We start from the raw sequence: 21,390 nt of genomic DNA, 5'->3' as shown, positions 1-21,390 counted from the left end.
ACTCAGCCTAACTAGCTCCACCTGTCCCTGCTCTGATCTGCTCTGCTCTAATTACTCTGCCAGCTGCGCTGCATTACCCACTAACCTCTCCCAGTATTTAAAGCCCTGTCTTTCAGCTCTCCTTTGTCAGATCGTCTGCAAAGCTCACACCCGGAACCTGTTTGCTCGCGCTTCTGGCTGACTCTTGTTTTGTGACCACGGACCTGCCGGAATCTTGGCTACTCTTCTGCCCCTGAAAACCAGACCTGCTTTCTGCTGTAACGACTCTGACCAGCCTTCTGCCTTGCTACTAAGATTTTTGGATTTCCCTTGAACCGTACTTCTGCCTCGTTTCATCCGCCCTTTTGTATCTGTGTCCCCCCCCCCCCCCCCCCAGGACTTCCGGACCACCCACCACCGGCGTCATAGGACGCATCGATTCCACTGGGGGTGACACAGACACAGCACGTTCTCGGTTACCCCTGGAACCCCTGGAGCCTTCATTCACTCCCTACTTCCCTTTTCCCTTAAGTTTAATAAACTTTCTGGTGTGACACAATTGTGGTCCTCTGGTCGTCTGTCTGAACCGTGACATGTGGTCACCCAGCAAAGCAGCCGCAGTGACTGACTCCTCTCCATGAGCTGCAGGACTGAGAGGTTCGGGAGGTCATTTATTCCGGCCACCATAAGACTACATAACGGACCTGGTTGAAGTGTATTAATTATTTACATGTACTACTAATGATAGTAGCTTGTTTTGGGACTCTTTTTATTTTATTTTATTAACTGTTGTCATTAGGGTTTTATGAGTGTATCGCAGTGTGAATGCTTGTTGGTAGACAACACACGGCTGCTGGACATCTGAATTTCCCCTGCGGGGATGAATAAAAGTATCTATCTATCTATCTATCTATTGGCGGCATGAAAATGTAGTGATTGTTTGGTCGCGCAAACCCAATCAGTTTCAAGAGAGAACTGATAAATATCAGGCAGTTCACTCCAGACAGCCTTCCACCATTTATTCCAAACCCAGGAAGTTTTCTGGACATTTTAGTTGGAAGAACTGTAGCGAAGGAGACCGGTAAATTCAGGTCTGATTCCACTGATTCACCTGGCTAGTCTTCACGCCTTGCCAATAAAATGGATGAGTTGCATTTCAAATCAGTGAATCCATCCCCAACAAGAGATCACATATGCAATTTCCAACAACACTACATAGATTGCATAATGGCTGATTAAGAAAATACTGCATAATGGATTGAGAAAATACTGCAACTAAAGTGTACATTCATTATTAGTCCTCCATGGATATTAAACTAAGGCTGTCAAAATAACGTGTTAATTTTGATTAATTAATTACAGAAAAAATAACATGTTAATAAATTAACACTTATTAATCACATTTCGTAGTGACCTTTGACCCAGGCAAGTTCTGACTACAGTGACTGAAGGAGGCTGACGAGAAAGCGCTGTTTGGTCAGGTGAATAGAACATTTAACCTACATTTAAAAAAACACCCAGATGGAACTGTTGACAGGAGCATGTTCTCTGTGATTTCTGCAGTAAGGAATTTCTGTAACAACTCAATGCAAGCTAAACGGAAGGTACAGGTTTGCACACCCCTTGATAATAATAAATAATGCTAGCAGCCAGCCTTGTCAACGTTAACTTCGCAAACTTATTGGTTAGGCTACTTACTATAGGCTACATATCACCGACTAACTAACTAACTGAAGAATTACCTTGGACATTACATTACCTTGTCAGTAGATATAGCTCTTTGGAGATAGTTTTTACCTATTGATAGTCCTTCACCTCTACAACAAAAGCATTTTTATTGTGTACAGGGGGGACAAGTCACAAAAACTTTGCTAAATAACGACAGGGTAAAATATAAATATACTGCAACTCTAGAGGGTTGCCAAACAGTTGCCAAAATACCTGAACCTGTATAGTGTACCTTTAAAGTCTATAATGTTGGTTTAGCTTTTCATTGATTTACTCATCTGGCAACATTTTATTGAAATATTTTTAAAATTCATTCATAGCAAAATGGATGCATGTGATTCATTTCAATTAATTCATTACAGAGTATGTAATTACTTAGATTTTGTTTTAATCGGTTGACAGCCCTAATAATAACATGGACCTACTGGACCACCTGTACACAGTTCTAAAAGATGCATATCACTCTGCTTCTCGGGCAACTTTAGGGCACTCTGATCACTGCTTGGTCTACATTTACATTTAGTCATTGCTGATGCTTTTATCAAAAGAAATGTACAAAAAAGGGAAATCAAGGTACAGTGTGACAAGGACATGTTAGTTTAGTACTAGTACTATTCACATAGAACTGAGTGACTAAAGGCCTGGACACACATTCCTGGTCTCAATGACCAATCTGATTGGTTGAGTGCTTGACTAAACAGTAGTCCTATGACCATTAGCCGTACATTCAGCGATGTTATGAACCCATTTTGATAAACTATCTTAACATATTTTTGCTAGAGCAAGTAGACTACCACACTGTTGCTGAACGTATGTTATTTCAGGTTAGTTTGCAACAACATACAAGTTTAAGCAAAGACTGCTTTCCTGCCGACGGTTGGCCGTCGGGTTGGTGTGTCCCGGCCTTAAGGGTGACAAGTGGTAGATTTAGCATGTCCAATTGTTGGTAGTACTAGGAGGGGGCTACGGGTTTTCTATAGGAATGGAATGTTTGAACGGGCACTGCATTAGGTTATTCAGAATAAAATCTGCTTGTTTGCTAAATATTTGATGATTTTTTTGCGTCCCATGGTTTGACTTACCACCCCGTTAATTAACAGTACTTACCGTGCCACTATTTGGTTCCTTAATGCTCAGACACCTTGCAAAGACCTGTACTAAATACACCTTTATCAAATACACAAAATAGACTGCACAAGACACTTCATATACTATATGAAGTTGAATTAGCAAAAGGTCATCACAGCTTTTTACTGGTTTGAATGATTGTCTGTGTGATTCATTTATGTCTTTTATGTACTGTATGTTCCTGAGTATGTATTGCCTTTTAACTGGATTGGCACCAAGACAAATTCCAATCAACTGTGTTGACATGGCAATAAAGTATTGAATTGGAATTTGAACTTGTTTTGTCTGTAAATAGCATAATGTTACTTGAAATGAAATCACAAAGACATTTTTTAATAATGCCTGTAGAGCACTTAGAAACTAAGTAGGAACATTCTGACATTCTTTTACATTGTTTATTTGTTGTTTTTTCATTATGTTTGTATGTTAAGTCAATAACTTGACCGTACCAGCACTGATAATAACACTGGCAGTGTGCACTGAGATTTTATGCAAGATTGCTTTACCTATGACAATAGGTCAAGGATTTCTGTTGAGTTCATACTAACCAAATACACTGAAGAGAATGAAGAAGATGGAATATCCTCTGTTTAGAGAGTATGCTGGAATCATAACTGTTGGAGCAAAATAAAAAAGCTCAGTTCAGAACAGAGGACTGAAGACAGTGAGGCATTCTTGGATGAGAAGTGGGTAAAGTGACTGTACCATCTGGATTGTTTGCAGTAGTGAGTAGCACAAGTAATGAAGAGAGAGACGTTGGCAGGTCTCTGAAGTAGCTTTCCCACTCTCCATTGTACTCTGGATTCTGTACAGTGAATATATAGATAAGGTTGAACACATATACTTTAACACTTGAAATAACTAGTGATTTGTGCCTAGAGAATATCTTAATGCATTTGACATGTACTCTGTTCCAAACAGCATACTTCTGTTCATTAGTTCGCCCTTCGGTATGTTTGCTTAAGCTAGACTAGAGCGCATGGGAGAAGTGCGTGTTTGGCAAGGTAGCTGGCCGTGGTCCTGGAGTGCCTGGAGCGGAGATCGCGATAGAGCGGTGTCCGCTTGCACCCCCCTGTGTAAGGAGGATGAGTAACAGGGCAATTGGTGAAATGGAGGAGTAGGGGGAGGAGGGGGGATGATTTCGTGAACGCCGGAGCGTGTGACGTATGGCAAAGGAGGTCGGCTTAAATACCCTGCGGCGGCAGTGGGTGAGTTAATTGCTGTCAATCATCCCGAAGGCTCCTCCCGAACTTTGTTTAGAAAAACATAATTTAGTACATTTCGATGCAGTGCACTATGTGCACCACAGCCGTAAAGAGACGGAGGGGCAGGTGCTCAAATTTAAAAAGGGGTACATGGAATACCATTTTTAAACAGTATATGCCAACATTATTCACAATTCAAACAGGAAGGGGCAAAGTAGGCGACAGCTGTAGCCTATATGATTATTTGTTATACTTATAATATTTGTAATTTCTTATACATGTTTAGTCGGCTCTTCCACGTGACAGAACAACTATATCGGTTAGGGATGTCACGCATGAAACAATGCTGCAGAAACACGAAAATAAGACTTTGAGTTTAGTAGGCTATCATTTCAGTTCCTGTTTATCTATTGCACGATGGGTAATAATTTAAAGGAATCTAGTTGCAGTCTTGCATACAATAAATATTACTTTGTTTTTTTATTAAAGCATGTATAGATTGGTAGATTCACAACAAGTTAATCTTCAATAAAAAATCAGTTCACCTGAAATTCATAGTCTTCATAGTCAAAATCATAGTCTGTGACTTAAAACTCTACTACTTGTCTTTAGATGTGAGAGGGTCTAAGACTGTAGTCTTTCAAAAATCTTTTGTGCCTTTCTTTTCATGATTTTGTCCCGTCTTTATGAAGCATTGTTGCACTGCAAAATTCAATATCATTATTTATAAAAGAAAACATGATACACACAATGTAAGTGTGTGAACAGCAACCTGAATTGACATTAATCTAGCTTTTAGTCAGCTTTCTATAGCTGTTGGCTTTGTGGCTGATGGGACGGATGGACTAAGCCTATGTGCAGAGTTCCTGACACAAGAAAAAGTGCGTGGTCCACCATGAAAGCCTTATCCCTCACCCGCGCATCCTAAATAGAAAAAAGATTATACCATTATGTCATTATAAGACTTCGTTTTCTGTCTTTGACTTAGCCTATTTTATGGAAACGATTGGGAAGAACATTTGTGCTATTCAGAAAGCATCTTCTATTGTCTTTCCAGGCGCACACAGCTCGTTATCATATAGCCTATCGACTGCCTTAACAGATAGCCTCTGCTCTTGGGTTTGGCCTCACAGCGAACTCAACCCTTGTTGCTTGCAGTTTGTTAAATAAAGCGATGCAGATTACATTATTTATTTCTGATTAACTGCATCTTTTGATGTCTTTTGCAACATCTGCTTGTTAGGCTGGGCTACTGTCAATGTCCTGTACAGGTAAAGGCCTACAGGCTATAATCAATTAGCTAAATCATTTGTCCAGCTGTTTAAAAAAAAATTCGTGCTACATTCAAACGCAAAATGTTCTTTGATATACTTTTCGTTGTCGTTTGAACGGCAATCAGGCATGTTGCGGTTGCAATTTAAGTGAAATGTATACAATATCCCAACCTATCCCACTCTGATATTTAGAGTTGTTTCGTTAAGACAATATTCTTATTTAAATGTTGGGTTCGGCAAAGGACGTTTTTTGCAACTACAGTGGGCAGTGCTTCGACTTGGCCAGCTTCCCTCGCGGTCCGCACGCGGAATCACGCGGGATCATGCGGTATCACGCGACTTTAATTTGTATTTTTCCAGTGACGCTGCAACGACGCTGCAACAACCGGCAGATGTCTCAATTGAGCAGGGTGTCTCGTAAAAAGAAATGGAACCTGGAAACCCCTACACAGACTTAACTACAGACTTTAGCAGACTGGTTTAGAAATAATTTAATAGCCAGAAATATGCCTGCCCTACCCTAATAAAGAAATATTTGGTTAACTGCGAGTGAATCCTGTTTGCAGCCGTAGAAGAAACGCAGGACAAATTAAACATTCTGTTTTTCTCTGAGTGCAACGATGATAGACAGACATCATTTGGACAAAATATTGAGCATATTAACCTCCGTTGCTCAGCCTAATGCCTTCATGTTACGTCCTGTTATCACGGAGTTACAGGCGATAAACGATTTTTGATGGTCACAAGTTTATTTCATTAGCGGTTTATTTTTTTGATTATTAAAGAGTGTTTTTCATTTAAAGGTTTGACTTTGTGCTTATTCAGTAGAGCATTTAGTGCTCTCCCCAATCCCAGACGTTCACATTGCATGTTTGTTTGTAATGGATGCAAACGCGAGATACGCGTTTGACGGCAATGAGTTGTTAAGTAAGGGATAACGGCCGCTGAGGTGTCCTGTTATACGGAATTAATGGACGAGGGCGAGGGGCAAAAAACTCCCCGACGCGCAGCGGAGAGGAGTTGCCTCCGCCCGAGTCCATTAATTCCGTATAACTGGACACACCTCGAAGGCCGTTATCCCGCTTATCACCCGGTTGCCACTGTAAACACTGGAAACACGCGGTTCTGTTTAAAAAGAAGCTCACTAGCTCAGCTTGTTGTACAACTTTAGCATGGACAGTTAGCTTGTTTACAGTTGATTCCATTGTTGGGAAGCCTGCAACCAAAGATTCTAGAGCGCTGCAACCGTCGTCCTACTATGGTTGTTATAGTTACCATTCATAAGCATTGATATGGAACGGTGTCCTGTTATTCAGAATTAAAGGCCACCCGCCAGCCAAGAGTGTGATAACAGACATGAACCATATAGCCCAGCAGCAATCTAGGGACTGTTCGTTATTTATTGAAGGGGCCACCGGAGGAATTTTGAGTGCTTCAGTCAAAAGTTGCATGACCCTCCCTTGCCTGCTAGAAATTGTTCAATGACCCTGTGAGCTTGCATGCTACCAGTCCTTCCTTTTCAAATGTGTTGCACCTGTTTGCACAATTTCACAAATAATCATATGTGGTTAATAATATGACAAATAATCCCTGTGCATGGGGACCGAAACAATGCATGCCAACTTTTTCCGTGTTTATCACGTATTTTAACTTTCCCCCCGCTGTCTTGCCGTTTTAATGTTTTCCCGTAGAATATCCCATCTTTTAATAATCTCATAACATTAGCCCTGCCTTCGGGCCTGTCTCTGTGTTGCCCTGTTGCTACCCCCTTGCCCTTCAAATCATCGTTTTCCTTGCTTGAAGGCAAACTAAAGTGATGTTAACCTATTTAAGTTTAACGGCGTGATTGTTGTGAGAGCACGATTCATTGGCGCTTGCATGTTCGGCCGTATGTCTACGAGCGCACCTGCCTACCATCAGGCTACTCAGGTACTAGTAGGGGGGCCTATGTGTCTAATTTGGGGGCTTGTGGGATTCACATGTTAACTTTTGGAGAGTATTATATCTTTGTTCTAAGGGGTCTTAAGAGTAAAAAAAAAACATGCCTCCATTTTTTTTTTTAAGGTTTTGAAGGACGCAAATCAAAGGTCAAATTCAGAAAAGGTCAAATTTGGTGTTTTGTCCATAAACCTCACATTGCTGGTATTATAGCATAGGGTTTGGTGCCAAAAAGCAAAGATATTCTACAAGGTAGTGTGCAGAAGTGGACCACATAAACAATACAACATTATAAAACATTTGTTCAGAGCACAAAGTGCAGAGATCTCTGTTAAATCAAGTTTAATAGACTTTTACATAGTACCAGCTGAAGTCTGTAAGGCCTTCCGAAGCCTATGTAAGTGTGAAGAAAAGAAAGGGTAAAGGATCAGCTAGACAAACAGACAGGTGTGTGTGTGTGTGTAAGAGAGAGAAAGAGAAAGAGAGACACTACCAGCATGGACGGATTATGAACTTTCAGGCCCCTGGGCCCAGATGTATTAAGGCCCCCCCCACTAATTGTTGCGTGGGACATTTTTAACATTTATTTGATGTGATTTCCTGTATTCTGGTGCATTTTGGGGATGGCCAATACTTTATTTCAATCAGATTCATAGCCTATGTGTTGATATTGAGGCAATGATTCCATGCAATGGCTTGGGCCCTCTGACTCCTTGGGCCTCTGGGTTTGGGCCCGGTAGGCCCATGCAGTAATCCATCCCTGACTACCAGTGACCGTTGGCTGTTGATAGCTGGCAGTGATAGAATTTAGAATATCGAATAACTTGAAGCACATAGTGCTCTGTTCTTCATGGTTGGTGATATTAGTGACCTTCTAGCTTTCAAATGTAAGCCTTCAGCCTACATTTGAGCAAGCACATTTTCATAGTTCATGGTTGCACAGTCTAGTTTCTGAGGTGTGTCTTTCTGTTAGTCAGGTGATGGCACACACATTCTAAAAGAAACAGATTTTGGGCTATGTATCCAGTGGCAGATATGTGTGGACTGGTGAATGACCCATCACTAGAGACATATGCCAAATTTCTTGTTTTTGTCCATGAGAGAGTATGGAGATGGGTATCACAGATCACCCAACGATTACATTGTTACAGTGCAGTTATTTTACAACAGAACAAAGCATTTTGGCACAGGAACTGCTGCAAATCCACCTGTAACAGTGAGCATCTGCAGCATGCTAAGATTCGCTACTAGAAATCATGTGAAGCAGGCAGGACTCAGTGTCTTCAGAAAAGACGCGGTAGACCATCTTCTGAACCTGCAGCAACACCTGCAACTGCATCAAGTCCATCTAGAGGGACACTTGTTCAGCAGCAGCTGCTGCCAGCATAGATAAGTGCTTCTTCTGTCAGAAGCAGACAAAAGAACGTCTTCATGAGCTGTCCTCTTTCAATGCAGGCAACCAACCAAGAACTATAAGTAATATTTTGAAGTCAATGATTTTTAACAGGTAGCCAGTGTAAAGGTGCTAGGATGGGGGAAATATGTTCATATTTTTGTGTGTGTGAACAGCTGCATTTTGTATAAACTGTAAGCTCTTTAGACAGGTATTATTACAGCCAGCATAATAGCATTGCAATAGCATTGCAATAGTCTATCCTTAAGATGACAAAACATTAATTTCTCGGCATCTGGTAAGGATAAGGACTTCCTTATCTTTGAAATGTTCCTTAAATGGTAAAATTAAGTTTTGGTGATCTGTTTTATGTGATTACTTAGTGCTAGGTCCTGGTCAATTATAACTCCTAGGTTTTTAACACTTGTGGATGAGGTCAGTGGAAGATCACTATATGTAGCCTGTGATGTGGATAGGATATCCCTCATCTTTTTAGAACCTAAAACCATGACTTCTGTTTTATCCGAGTTCAAAAGCAGGAAATTATTCGTCATCCATGTCTTTATATCTCTTATACATTAGGGATCGACCAATTATCGGCCGAGCCGATTATTAGGGCCGATATTTAGCATTTTTATAATAATTGGTATCGGTAATTTTTCCCACCGATAAGCCGATGCTGAAATGGATAAAGAATGAAACGCGCTACTTTGTCTGTAAAGCGTCTCAATTCCTGCATTTGCTACTCTGTGGTCAAGAACATTGTCCCGCCCACTGCACCGTCTGATTTGTTAGTTAGCACGAATGCAGCCAATCAGGATCGAAGACTGAACACAGAGAAAGTTTAGAATTCTCACTGAGGCTTACTGTAGACTGGGCTTCAGCTGTACGGAGCTATTTTTCGAAGGTAAGGAAGGTAGGCCTACCTTACATTGCTGAAGTTGCAATGTGAATCACACTCATCTACTACACTGAAGTTACAAAAACACCACTTTGTAAGCTTTTGTCTCTTTGATCCGGATCAATAAGTAGCCTAAAGCACCCACCTCCTTCATTTAGCGAATTCCAGATTGATGCACGTTAGTGATATGCTGTTAGCCTACTAGTTAGCCTACAAACTCGGGTGCTGCGCGTCGGGAGTTATTTGCATCCGCCTCGTCCATTAATTGTGAATAACGGGACACCTCGGCGGATGTTATCCCTTAGGCCTACATAGTAGACAAGTCCTAAATTATGCGATAGGGAACGTCAAAAAGTCTAGTTGCTGCTTTTTGACGGACTGTCAGAAAAGACTACAGGCACCCAGGGTCATCCGTAATTTAATCAGACCTGAACTAAATCGCGTCCTGAGCTGGCTATTACGTGCCTTTTAGGCTCACAGAAGTGTAGCTTATAGCCTACATATGGACACAAATTGCATGCTTAAATAGCCTAAGAACTATTTTAAAACTGTTTTGTTAAACTATTCAAGAACCGTAACACTTGCCATCACGCATGCACCTATTCCTCTCCCTATCCCTCTCTCGTGCACTCACACACACGATGGCAAAGCATCCTCTTTGTGACAGGTTCCTTACAAGCACACAGCCCATTGTGTAACATGATACACAGGATTTACACTTGTGTATCAAAAGAAGAAAGAAAAGTTAGCATAATTAAATGCTTTTGAATGAAAATTTTCAGCATATCGCCATAGCCTAGGCTACTATCTACCCCCTTTTTGACAACTGAAATATCGGTTTTACATATCGGTTATCGGCCTCGTGTTTTGGTAATAATTGATATCGGTATCGGCCCTGAAAAAAACATATCGGTCGATCCCTATTATACATGTGTCAAGTTTGGCTAACGGTGTTAATTCATCAGGTTTTATGGAGAGGTATAGTTATGTATCATCTGCTAAACAACAGGGGCCTCAGTACTGAGCCTTGAGGCACTCCACATTTTACCATAACCTTTACCTGGGTAGATGGTTTATTATGAACCTGTACAAATTGTTGACGGTTAGGAAGGTATGATCTAAACCAGTGTTTTTCGACCTTTTTTGTGCCACGGCACACTTTTGACACTTAAAATGTCCCACGGCACACTAACACACTAATCCTGTGTGAAGAAAAAATAAACATACCATAGCCTAAAATTTCAAATAATACACAGATATGGCCTTATTATGGCTTCTATGCAAGACCTGCTCAATATAACAAGCACCCTCTGTTTCATTTGTAGGTGACTATATTTAATTTAATTGTTGTTGTGATATGTGATGATTCTGTGAATACTGGATATGGGGCCCCCGTTGTACAATGCCTGCATACCACAAATAGTGCAATCATACAATCAATGAGAGTATGTGGTTATAAATTCTTTGATGCAACAGTTGCTTTTCTGGACCAGTGAGTGACATTTGAGTAATTTTCTGCGGCACACCTGATGATCTCACAGCACACTAGTGTGCCCCGGCACAGTGGTTGAAAAACACTGATCTAGTCTTTGATGCCTATCAAATTTTCAAGCCTAAGTAGTATGTCCTTGTCAATGGTGTCAAAGGCAGCGCTGAGGTCCAGGAAGACCAGTATCGATACAAGGCTAGGTTTTTTGAGGGAGGGCTTAATAACAGATGTCTTGAATTATTGAATTATTTATAATCTAGAGCAAAACATTATCCAGGAAGGGGAGAGCAGTCTTAAGAAGGTGAGTAGGCATAAGGTTTAGTAGACTAGTTGTAGATTTTGATGAGGAAATTGTGGAGGTGAGATCTAATATGTTGTGTATATGTAAATGAATTAAATGTTGTTTGAGGTGTCATCTGTGATTCTGTGATTTTGCTATCTTTCAGCAATGGAGTATGTGTATTTGGTGAAACTGATTGGTTATTGATCTTTTCTCTAATTGTTTGACATACAATCATAATACTGACATACAATCATACTCTTAAAAATAAGAAAATAACTGTTTTGTGAACTTTATTCAACATAGCCAGTGATTTAGGCGAAATGTATGGTGTTAATTATAGTGAAATATACAAATTCACAAAAATAGGGTTAAAACAGGTAAAAAAAATGGAGACATAATTTTTCTCCATGTTCAATGACCTCTAAAGACAGTCCAACCACTCTCCAAAAATTAACATTTCAATCCCACAGAAACCACATAGTGACTACTAGAGAAAGAATTTCCCCTGTTTGTACGTTCACTCCAAGTTGGCCTACCATAACTTACCAACTCTGCACTGTAGACCCTAAACTGGCTATTTATATTTTTCTGTGAAATAAGCAAATGTATTTGTTCAACTTTATGAAGCAGAATTACGCACTAGGCTACTTGGAACGTAACACATTTGACAAAGGACAGATGTATGTTGCTAGTGACAAAATATTAACTTGTTTTTAACAGTGTTTTACGATGTCTTTGTCATGGGGAAGTGTTTTTCCCCATGCATTTATTCTAGGCTACTGTCAGTGACTGCCGCGAGAGAAGCGGGTTCTGTGTTTCGTTCATTTCAGTGACTGACGCGAGAAAAGCGGGGTCTGTGTTGTGTTGCGTTGCGTTAATTTATTTTCATTGGGCATGCTCTGACGTGCCGTCCACAGCTCTTCAGTTCCGACAAAGCCGAAATTACTCCTTTTGAAACAATGAGTGCCGCGCGTTTGTATGGTTATATTGCCTGACAGGGGGGGATCCCAGGCAGCTTTCAGCCATAGGGCTACTTTGAGAAAATGTCCTAATTCACCCGACACTAATATTCAAAATGTTACTATTTCGGTATAGCCTATAAGCAGTTTAATTAAATGTAATGTTAGTTGTAAACAAACGGGCTACTTGGTGAGGTTTGGCCTCACAGATGCACTCGTGCCTTAGATGGCAAGAAAAATCTTCACGATATAGGCCTATTAAATGACCACCCGATTCACGTTGGCTGGGGGGCAATCAGACAAAAAATCCCCCAAAAAATCACACCTTCCCACCAGCTGTGACAGCTTAAAAGAAGTCGAGAGGACTCCTAACTCACAGACCTATTCACAAACCGGTTTTGTGGCATTTCGCCTGTTTTGAAATCCTATGCGACTACAGGAGCTTCCAATCGTGAGGAAGCAATTTTGCATTGTAGACATAACTAACATGCAATAACGCCACCAACAACAACCAAAACTAGGCTACTCATTGTCAACATGTAAATTAAATGTAACATTATTGTGAATCAAATTAAAATGTTCTCTTTTGCAAACGTAGGCATAGGCATAGTAACAGATTAATTTAATAATGTTACAAAGATACTACATCTGATTTGTCTAGTTAAATGTTTTCTGTCTTTATTTACGTTATTTTTGATAGTTTTCGATTGTTTTTCTCTTAGTCCTTTTTACTGCTTTCGAGTCGGCTGATGTTGTTAACGTCTGTCCATTGGGAGCTTGCTATGGCTAGCTTTTGCCCTGGGCCTCTTACATCCTTCCCATCCATCTGTGAGCCGGTGCTGTACTTCGCTGTCTGGTCGAGGGGATTTCTCGGGACAGCAGCTGGAGCTAGACTACTCTGCGAAAGATCTGCCGAGGCCGCCGAGCTGTTTCTGACCTGTTAGCTGCCATGCCAACTACCTGGAGTCTGGATTGAGCAGACTAACGTTAACGTTAACGTTAATGTTGAAGAACTCTGCATTACGGACCAACAAACTGTCGCTGTTATAAGTCCACCGAGTTGCTGATCTACAAGATCGCCCACGACTTTCGGACTGGTATGCTTCCAGTGATCTCCAGACTAACAAGGCCTAACGTTCACGTTATCTCCAGACTGCCAGTGAGTGTAAAGAACTTTGTTGGCGTTGCATCGGTTGTGGAGACACAACTGTGCGCAGTTTCACGCGAGTCATTATTGCCCTTGGACATTTTCAGCCGGTTGGAAATTGGACTAATTTTATTTTTATTTATTTTATTTATTAATTTGTTTGTTGTCTGTCTTGTATGTCTTGGTGTCACGGGTACGCTGGAGACTACGCCACTCAGTTGGTCTTTGTTAGTCTATGTGTTAATGACAATGTCTTATATGTGGAGCGCTTTGGGTTGCAATCTGTGCATGTTAAATGCGCTAATAAAACTGACTTGACTTGACTTAACATCAATCCGTATGTTTCATTAGGCTACTAGGCTATTTGTTTTGCCTTACTCTTGATTCATTTAGGCTAGGCCTTTTTATTCAGTTATTCATCATCTTCCGTCTTTGTGTAGCGCACGCATTCTCAGACCTGTCACCTGCCACTCATCGTAAGGGAGGTGTTTGGAATCATTCCCGCGTTACAATCATCAGCCAATCAAGGTGGTCACTTCAGTCAAGCTAGTGCATGAGTAATAACATCATCCATAGCAACGAAGACTCACTCACTCTTAGTCGCTCAGCTCCAGAATCTGTTCAGGAGTTGTCATTTTTCCTTACTAAGAGTAGGTCTGAAAGGCTTTGTGAATAACTTAATAAGAGAAACTCCTAGCTAAAATCTTTTATTGCTTTTTAGGAGTAGCCTACTCCTAGTGGTAAGATAAAAGGCTTTGTGAATATGGCCCCTGGTGTCTAACCCAATGCATAGCCCATTTACACAACGAATATTAGGCTACTGATGATCATTGTTATTTAAGAACATGCAGTGCGCGTAGGGCACCAAAAACATCTTGCTAGTAAAAAATCATCACACCGCACGTTGTGGCGGGTCTGTTATTTAACCTACTTACTGTAGGCTGCGCAAACCACAGGCCTTTATTTTGGGCAAGCCTGCATTCGAGGCAGGCCTTCTGTTGAAGAATTTAATATAAAGCCTGCGCTAACAGTAATCCTCCTGCCCCCGATACCACAGCTGTGGATAGTGTGGAATGTTCAAGTAATAACACAATCCAATGTGTGTCTCAATTGTCCCCCGCTGACCACCTCACACATTTCTTTAGATTTTGCAACGACCTTACATGACACAATGCCATAAAATGCCAGTTTTTAGGACACAGAATAATGTTTGTAATGATACCAGTTAGGCCTACATTCAACAGTAACATAAGTGTAATGAGCTATTCATTGTCGAAGGTGCATGATGAAGTGAAATTCTTACTTTGGAAAACAAACATTTGCCGATATCATTGGATAGGGATACTTGTTTATTTTTTACGTAGCCTACAATGGCCAGTTCAGACAAAGCCGAAAATTTGTATGGTTATATTGCTTGACTTAAATCCCAGAGAGTAGGCTACCGCACCCCACAGTGATGGGCCTAGCGGTCTTTCGCGTTCAGTGTGGGATATAAACAAGCTGAGAATTTAGCGGTGTCACGTCTGCCTGTCACAGACGTGGGGAGCTGAAGCTTGGGATACAGTTACGGTAACAGTATTTTATTTTACTTCTTATGGAATATTTTTTTTTTAACTTTTATAAAGGCTTTGTTTGAATGCTGTTGGAACAAATAGTAGTTGATTATAAAGGCAACTTTCTGTTGCAATATTCTGTGTGTTCTGGACTGCAGGTAACTTGTTAAGCCAGTGGTTCTCAAACTTTTTCTTTCATTCCCCACTTTGATCAAGGGGGCATTGACTGATGATAGTGGAGATAACGTGTTATCCTGAGGCATTTGCAAGTCAGCATCTCCGATGGTAGTCTACCCTATTAAAAATGTTCGATGTCCCAAACGGAGAGCCATACTTTATTGTTTTAACGATCTCTATGCTACTCACCAAAATGTAGGCATGGGAACATGATGAAGTATCCAACTGTCGTGTGTTAAATTATTGTGATTACGAGCCAGTGGTTTTCAAACATTATGCATGACTCGGACACACTCGGACAAACATTATGCATGATTATGCACGGTTTTAGTCAAGTCATTTAAATGTGCTGGTGAAACAGTTGTGTACTCTTTTTTATTTATCCCCTATTCACCCACGCCGTCAATTCTGTGGCGCAGTGCGTTAAGGCCGGCTGATGACAGCCGCCGTTACGCAGCAGTTATCAGTCCCCTGTCCAAGAGTTCGAATCTGGGTTAAGCCCATATTTTGAGAAATGCTGAATAGACCACAACCAATTTCAATTCTTCAACACGGTCACCGTTAGACTAGAGGGGAGAAAGAATGGGAAAAGATCAGGGCACAGTTCTTCCAGAGCTTTGTGCCAAGTAATAAGCGTTGTCGAGATGTTTGTGTGAATGAAACGAAGCGTATAGGCCATAGTGTGACATGCGTAAACCAATGGTGTAGAGATGACGCCACAGGGTTTTATTTAAGAGAGCCTACGTTTGTATGTAGGCAATGTATATTCATAATACTTAGGCCTACTAAAATAAATAGTATTTTATTTGTATTGGTTGTTTAGAGTAAAAAAAAATCGGTCGGTCTTAACGTAAGTTTACAACCGGCAAGTCGGTCGGACTAAAAGGGGAAAAAAATAAATATTTGGGTCGGTTCTAAATTGACAGGGTCGGTCGGGTTACGGCAAACGAAAATATTTTTACGGATGGCCTGGCAGTGGTTTTTTGCATGTCTGCAGAAGTCAGCCAAATATGAATGTAATTCTGCGGCATAAAGCAGATGTATTTGTTTATTGTACAGAAAAATAAAAGACATGTCAAGCAGTCAATTGACTACATTGCAGTCAAGAAGTAGGGCAAATTAATTTACGAAACCAAAACGTGGGTCATAGTTGTCTAAGCTTCTATTGCGTAGCCTGTTAAAAACGTCACCAGATAGTATTAAATCGGCAACAACATTGTTTTCTGCAGAAGCCTACCCAAGGCTACTGTTCGGTTCTTTAAGATTTCCCCACCGAACGGGGCGCCAGGAGAGGACACGTTGTTATAACTCTTTGTGTTTTTATTTATTCTGATAGATGTTCCTAATACATTTCTTAGTCCACAAATAGCAGCCACAAATTGCAGGTTATAAACCTATAAAATAGAAAGGCTATGATGTAACCAACGATATTGATAGCCACATACAGACATTAATAGTATTACATAATATAATATTTAGAACGTTAAATGTTAGAATGTTATAAATATTAGAATGTACTTAGTTTTAAGATTGAATGACTAAGCAAAGCACATACATCAAAACACAGAAATTCAACAAATCCACACACAAGCAATATTGCACATTAAACATTGCACTGCCACACACAAGCCACATTGCATTGTCACAAATTAGCTAAGTAAATAAACCAAATCATCAATGTCAATGTCACACATTAAGCCAATAGCCCAATCCACAAACAGTGAGTGTAGTTTTAAACAGTATCGCTAAGCATAGCAATCCATTCCCATTAACTACATTACCCAACCTGCACTGCAAACAGGAAGTGACTCGTGAAAACGCTCCAGTTTCAAACACAGCCATGGATACTATCAAGCCTACAACGTTAAACATCGGATTGCAACAATGTTTTACCAGCGTGACCAAAGTAGCAATTATCAAGCATACAAACCGCGCACATAGCACAGCAGTAGCGCAAACAGATAAACAAACGTAAACCGCGGCTCAATGGATAAAAACAGCAGCTTACCGGTGGCGCATCTCTCCTGACGAGACAACATGCCAAAACTAGTGCTCGCTCCCGCTTATAACCCGTGCTCATTCATTACTGGATTTTAAAACGTCACTATAGGATTTTACTAGTCCACGCTTCAACTCTTGACTGGCCCGTGCTTCAATCAGGTAAGTGAACCTCCCACTTATTCACCTGCGTTAAATTGCTACTGATCACCCGTGACGTAGTGAACGTAACACCTCCCACTTGACCGACTGATCATGTGATTCAAGGCGGTCACAGACAAAACATTTCATCACACCACATAATAAGTAAAAAAAATTTTTTTTCCCATGAAGGATGCCATTGTCACTGTTCAGGCACCTCCCCTGACAGATGTGTGATGTTCTGCCAGGTTCGGTCATATGGGGTATGTACGCTTCATTCTTCGTGAGTGGTGGTGCAAGTGGTGGCGGCAGCATAGACACGTACCAACCAGCGAGAGAGAGAAAAGGAGAGAGAGAGAGAGAGAGAGAGAGAGAGAGAGAGAGAGAGAGAGAGAGGCAGCGACATCCTGAGGCAATGCCTTCAGAATGCCTTCAGGGGGTTTGGGCGCTTGGGCAGCGCCTGCAGAACTGGTGGCCGGAGTCACTTGTCTTCCACAGGTATGAGGACTACCAGTCTCCTCACGTCTCTCCGTAGGATGACTGCCGTCAGCTGCTGAGGGTTCCTCTTAAGTTGAACTGCCTTTAGGGACGCAGGGAGGCTTGCTACACAGCCTGGATCCGTCCGAGTCAGAATTGCCCTCGCAGTGCGTTTTTGATCAGCAATCCAAACAATGTCACCGATTGCTACATTCCTTTGGGTTTGGTGCCACTTTGGCCGAACGAATGGGTTAGGTGCGGCAAGTTCTCTCCACTTCTTCCAGAACATATCCACACCAATCTGGATGGCTCTGAGACGGCGCCAGGGATGGGTGCACAAGTCAATTCCTCCTGTATCTCCTCCTTGCCTGGTCCTCCCGAGTCAGATACTCTATGGAGTCTTCTTGTTCTTGTGCCCTGGCGTCAATCGTCCTTTCATTGGTGAGGTTAGCTGCTTGGTAGAAAAGGGTTTGGAGTTCACCCCAGGTGAGTGAGCTTGTCGTCCCTCCAAGGCTAGTGAGGGCCCTTTTTATGAGCTTAACCAGAGCACTCAAAAAATACTCTATAGAAATGCATGGGGCTAGTTTGTCACGCCAATATGGCCGTTGTCTACATATATCCCACCCCTTCCTCGGCAAAATGTCGACATGTGAATACGTTAAGCCAATCATGTGGTGTGATGTGAATACATTGAGCCAATCATATGGTGTGTTGTGAAGACATCGTGCCAATCATGTGTTGTGATCTCGCCGCTGGAGAAAGATTGGTGTCGTGATTCCTTGCGCACGCGCAGTTCGACCCAAAGACTGTGCCCGATGAGTGCCCATAAAACTTTGGTATATGGCCGCCGAGTGGAGGGACTTGCCTAAAAGGACTTTGGCTTAACCGCAGCTTCCGCAGCCCCGTTGCGATGAGGTGCGTCAGCCGGATGAAAGTTCCAAGCCCACACTGTCCCATTCTTGGCGGCTCTGTCCTCCATAGATGCTTCCTGTAAGGTAGCTAAGTACCTATGCAGGTCTTGTAGGGCAGGTTTAGCTCCAATGAAATTGGTTCCCCTATCTGACCATAATTTTCTGGGATGGCCTCTCAATGCTATGAAGCGAGAGTAAGTTTGGAGAAAGCTTTCAGATTGGTCGTCAACGAGGTCCACATGAACTGCCCTTGATGCCATGCAACAGAATACTATGCCCCAGACTTTTTTTCCTGTTCTTTTCTTGACCGCATCTTTAATTTCGAAGGGGCCAAAGAGGTCAAGTGTAGTATACTCAAATGGGTTAGCACGCTGTGAGCGTTCTGGCGGCAGATCACTCATCATCTGCTGGCACATCTTCCCTTTCAGTTTGCGGCATGTAATACAGTCGTTCGCAACTTTCTTTGCTAGTCTCCGACCTTGCACAATCCATGCTTTCCTCCTGGTGCGCAGAAGTGTGGCAGCAACACCTTCATGGTTCTCGTTATGAGCTTCTCTCACCAGCAGCATTGCGAGCCATGAATGAAATGGAATTAGAGGAACAGCTGTTCCATCTTCTTTCCAGGACTGGATCCGTCCTCCACAGAGAAGGATTCCTGTGCTCTCATACTTGTGGACCACCAAGCGATTCAGCGTCGAGTCTAGGAACTGACTGCCATCTTGGCCTGCGAGGACCAGGTCTCGGAAGGCTTGTGCTCTCTCCTCAGTAGACAGGATAGAGCGGTTTGCCTCCCACTTTAAGGAGTCTGGTGCCTGGCATCTTTTCAGCCAGGTGTCTGCAGCCCGTCGAGTCCAGGCTATGGAGCCACATAGCCTGGACAGAGAACTGAAGCGTTGAGGTTCCACAAGGCGCACCAGTCCAATTGCCCAGGGCCTTCTCTGTCTGTCTGAAACTGATGTTACACCCGGGACAGCTGGTGATGGTCCTTCATGCTTGAGGTCTGCCTTGATGTCAGGCCCATTGGGGCCAATTCTCTTTTTTGATTGGGCCCTGGTGACCACTGCTGAGAAGGCTTTCCGCTGAAGTTTTCCCACATCTTCAGCAGCAGAGGGTGTAATCTCACTTGCCATCTTCATAGGCCAGTCGGTCTCGGGCAATTTCAAAAACTCAGGGCCTTGCTGCCACTCTGACCCTTCGTTAAGTTCCTCCGGAGTTGCACCTCTGGTAAGTATATCAGCAATGTTTAGTCTGCCTTCAATCCACCTCCAATCTTCCACATTTCCGGCTTTCTGAATCTCGCCGATTCGATTAGCGAAAAAGGTCTGGTAGCCGTAGCTGTCCTTTTGGATGGCTGCCAGGATTGTTTGGCTGTCCACAAAGTGAATCCATTGCTTGACTTTAATGTGGCAGTGCTTTTCAAAATACTTTTTTAGACGGGTAGCGAAGACCGCGCCACAGAGTTCCGCCTTGATCACATCTCCCTTTTGGTCGAGATGGGTGAGTTTAGCCTTGGATTCCACCAACTTCACTACAACTTTGTCTCCAGTTTCCCACCGCAGGTAGAGCACGGCTCCATAGGAGGATTCGCTTCCATCTGAGAACGTGATCCCTGTTGGTGGGCCTATGGCTCCAGGCGGCGTGAGGCTTCTCTCAAACCTGACCTTGCCAAGTCTCACGTATTCTTCAAAGAGCGTCATTGCGGCTTCTCGAAGTTTTGGTGAGAGAGGGGCATCCTATGTATCTTTAGACGGGTTGTCCTTGCCAGCTTCCTGGAATGATTCTCGTACCAACATCACTCCCTTCTGTTTGGCTGGTGAGGCAAGACCAATCGGGTCGTATAATGCGGCAATCTGGCTAAGAAGTATGCGTCGGGTAAGGGGATTTGGTGTTCCTTCGCTGACATCCTCCATGCTCAGATTAAATCCTGTCCTCATTTTCCCTCTTTTCTTAGAGAAGTTGATAGATGTTAGTAACCGAAGCTCGTCTGTCTCAGGTTCGTAGCAAACCCTGAGTGCTTTGTTCTCCCCATCACGCATTTGGTTGGGCAGTACCATGGTCCTAGGTACAGTTGTTTCTACAATAGAGTCAGCAGTTGTTTCAGCAGGGGCTCCACTCCTCCCACTTTGACGTGACAGGACCCATGGTTTGAGGAAGAAGCCTCCCGCTTTCAAAATCTTCTCCACTCCTTTGGTGATCCTTTCCAGCGTCTTGAGGTCATCGTGTGAAGTCAGGATGTCGTCCACGTAGCTGTCTTCAGCCAGAGCCCGCCGTTCCTCAATCATACTAGCAAACTGAGGAAGGTTGGCCGTCTCCTTCATGGCAACTTGGGCGATACATCCTGCAGGTTTATCACCAATATTGACTCTGACGACTGCAAACACCTCAATGTCATCCTCAGGGTTGTCTCTCCAGAGAAAGCGGTGGAGGTGGACTTCATCATCTTTCAGCCACACGGAGTTATACATCTTTTTTACATCACCCAGTGCGGCATGGAGTTCACTCCTGAACCTCAGGAGGACACCTCTGATGGGATTGAGGACATCGGGACCCTTGTGATCATTGAGACTCTTGGCTACTGTTCCACACAATTCTCACAGGGGTTGAGGAGGAGTGAGGATTCGGTGCAACCAGATGGCTGATGTACCATTTAGGTCCTTTCCAGTTGTTGATTTCCTTCCTTGTGAGTTTTGCAGCAGCTCCTCTTGAGAC

General features: G+C 42.5%; 1 protein-coding gene across 5 annotated transcripts in view; it reads right to left on the bottom strand.

Annotated features, from left to right (window-relative positions):
• The window catches only part of LOC143126036 (two pore channel protein 2-like), a 227,563-nt gene that overhangs the window by 155,061 nt on the left and 51,112 nt on the right, over positions 1 to 21,390 (bottom strand). For all 5 annotated transcript variants that reach the window (XR_012987356.1, XM_076287963.1, XM_076287962.1 and 2 more), the window contains 2 exons: positions 3,541 to 3,640; positions 3,384 to 3,449 (listed from right to left, as the gene is read on the bottom strand). Coding sequence is in view for 4 of the 5 variants with exons in the window: in XM_076287963.1 (XP_076144078.1) it covers positions 3,384 to 3,449; positions 3,541 to 3,640 (166 nt within the window). In the remaining variant the exon portion in view is untranslated. The remainder of the gene's footprint in view (positions 1 to 3,383; positions 3,450 to 3,540; positions 3,641 to 21,390) is intronic.

This window comes from Alosa pseudoharengus, unplaced genomic scaffold (genome assembly GCF_046254945.1).
Source record: "Alosa pseudoharengus isolate Yale_2024_CS ecotype anadromous, Long Island Sound unplaced genomic scaffold, YU_APseudo_1.1 YU_APseudo_1.1_scf_16, whole genome shotgun sequence".
NCBI lineage: Eukaryota > Metazoa > Chordata > Actinopteri > Clupeiformes > Clupeidae > Alosa > Alosa pseudoharengus.
This window is presented reverse-complemented; position numbering and strand designations above follow the sequence as displayed.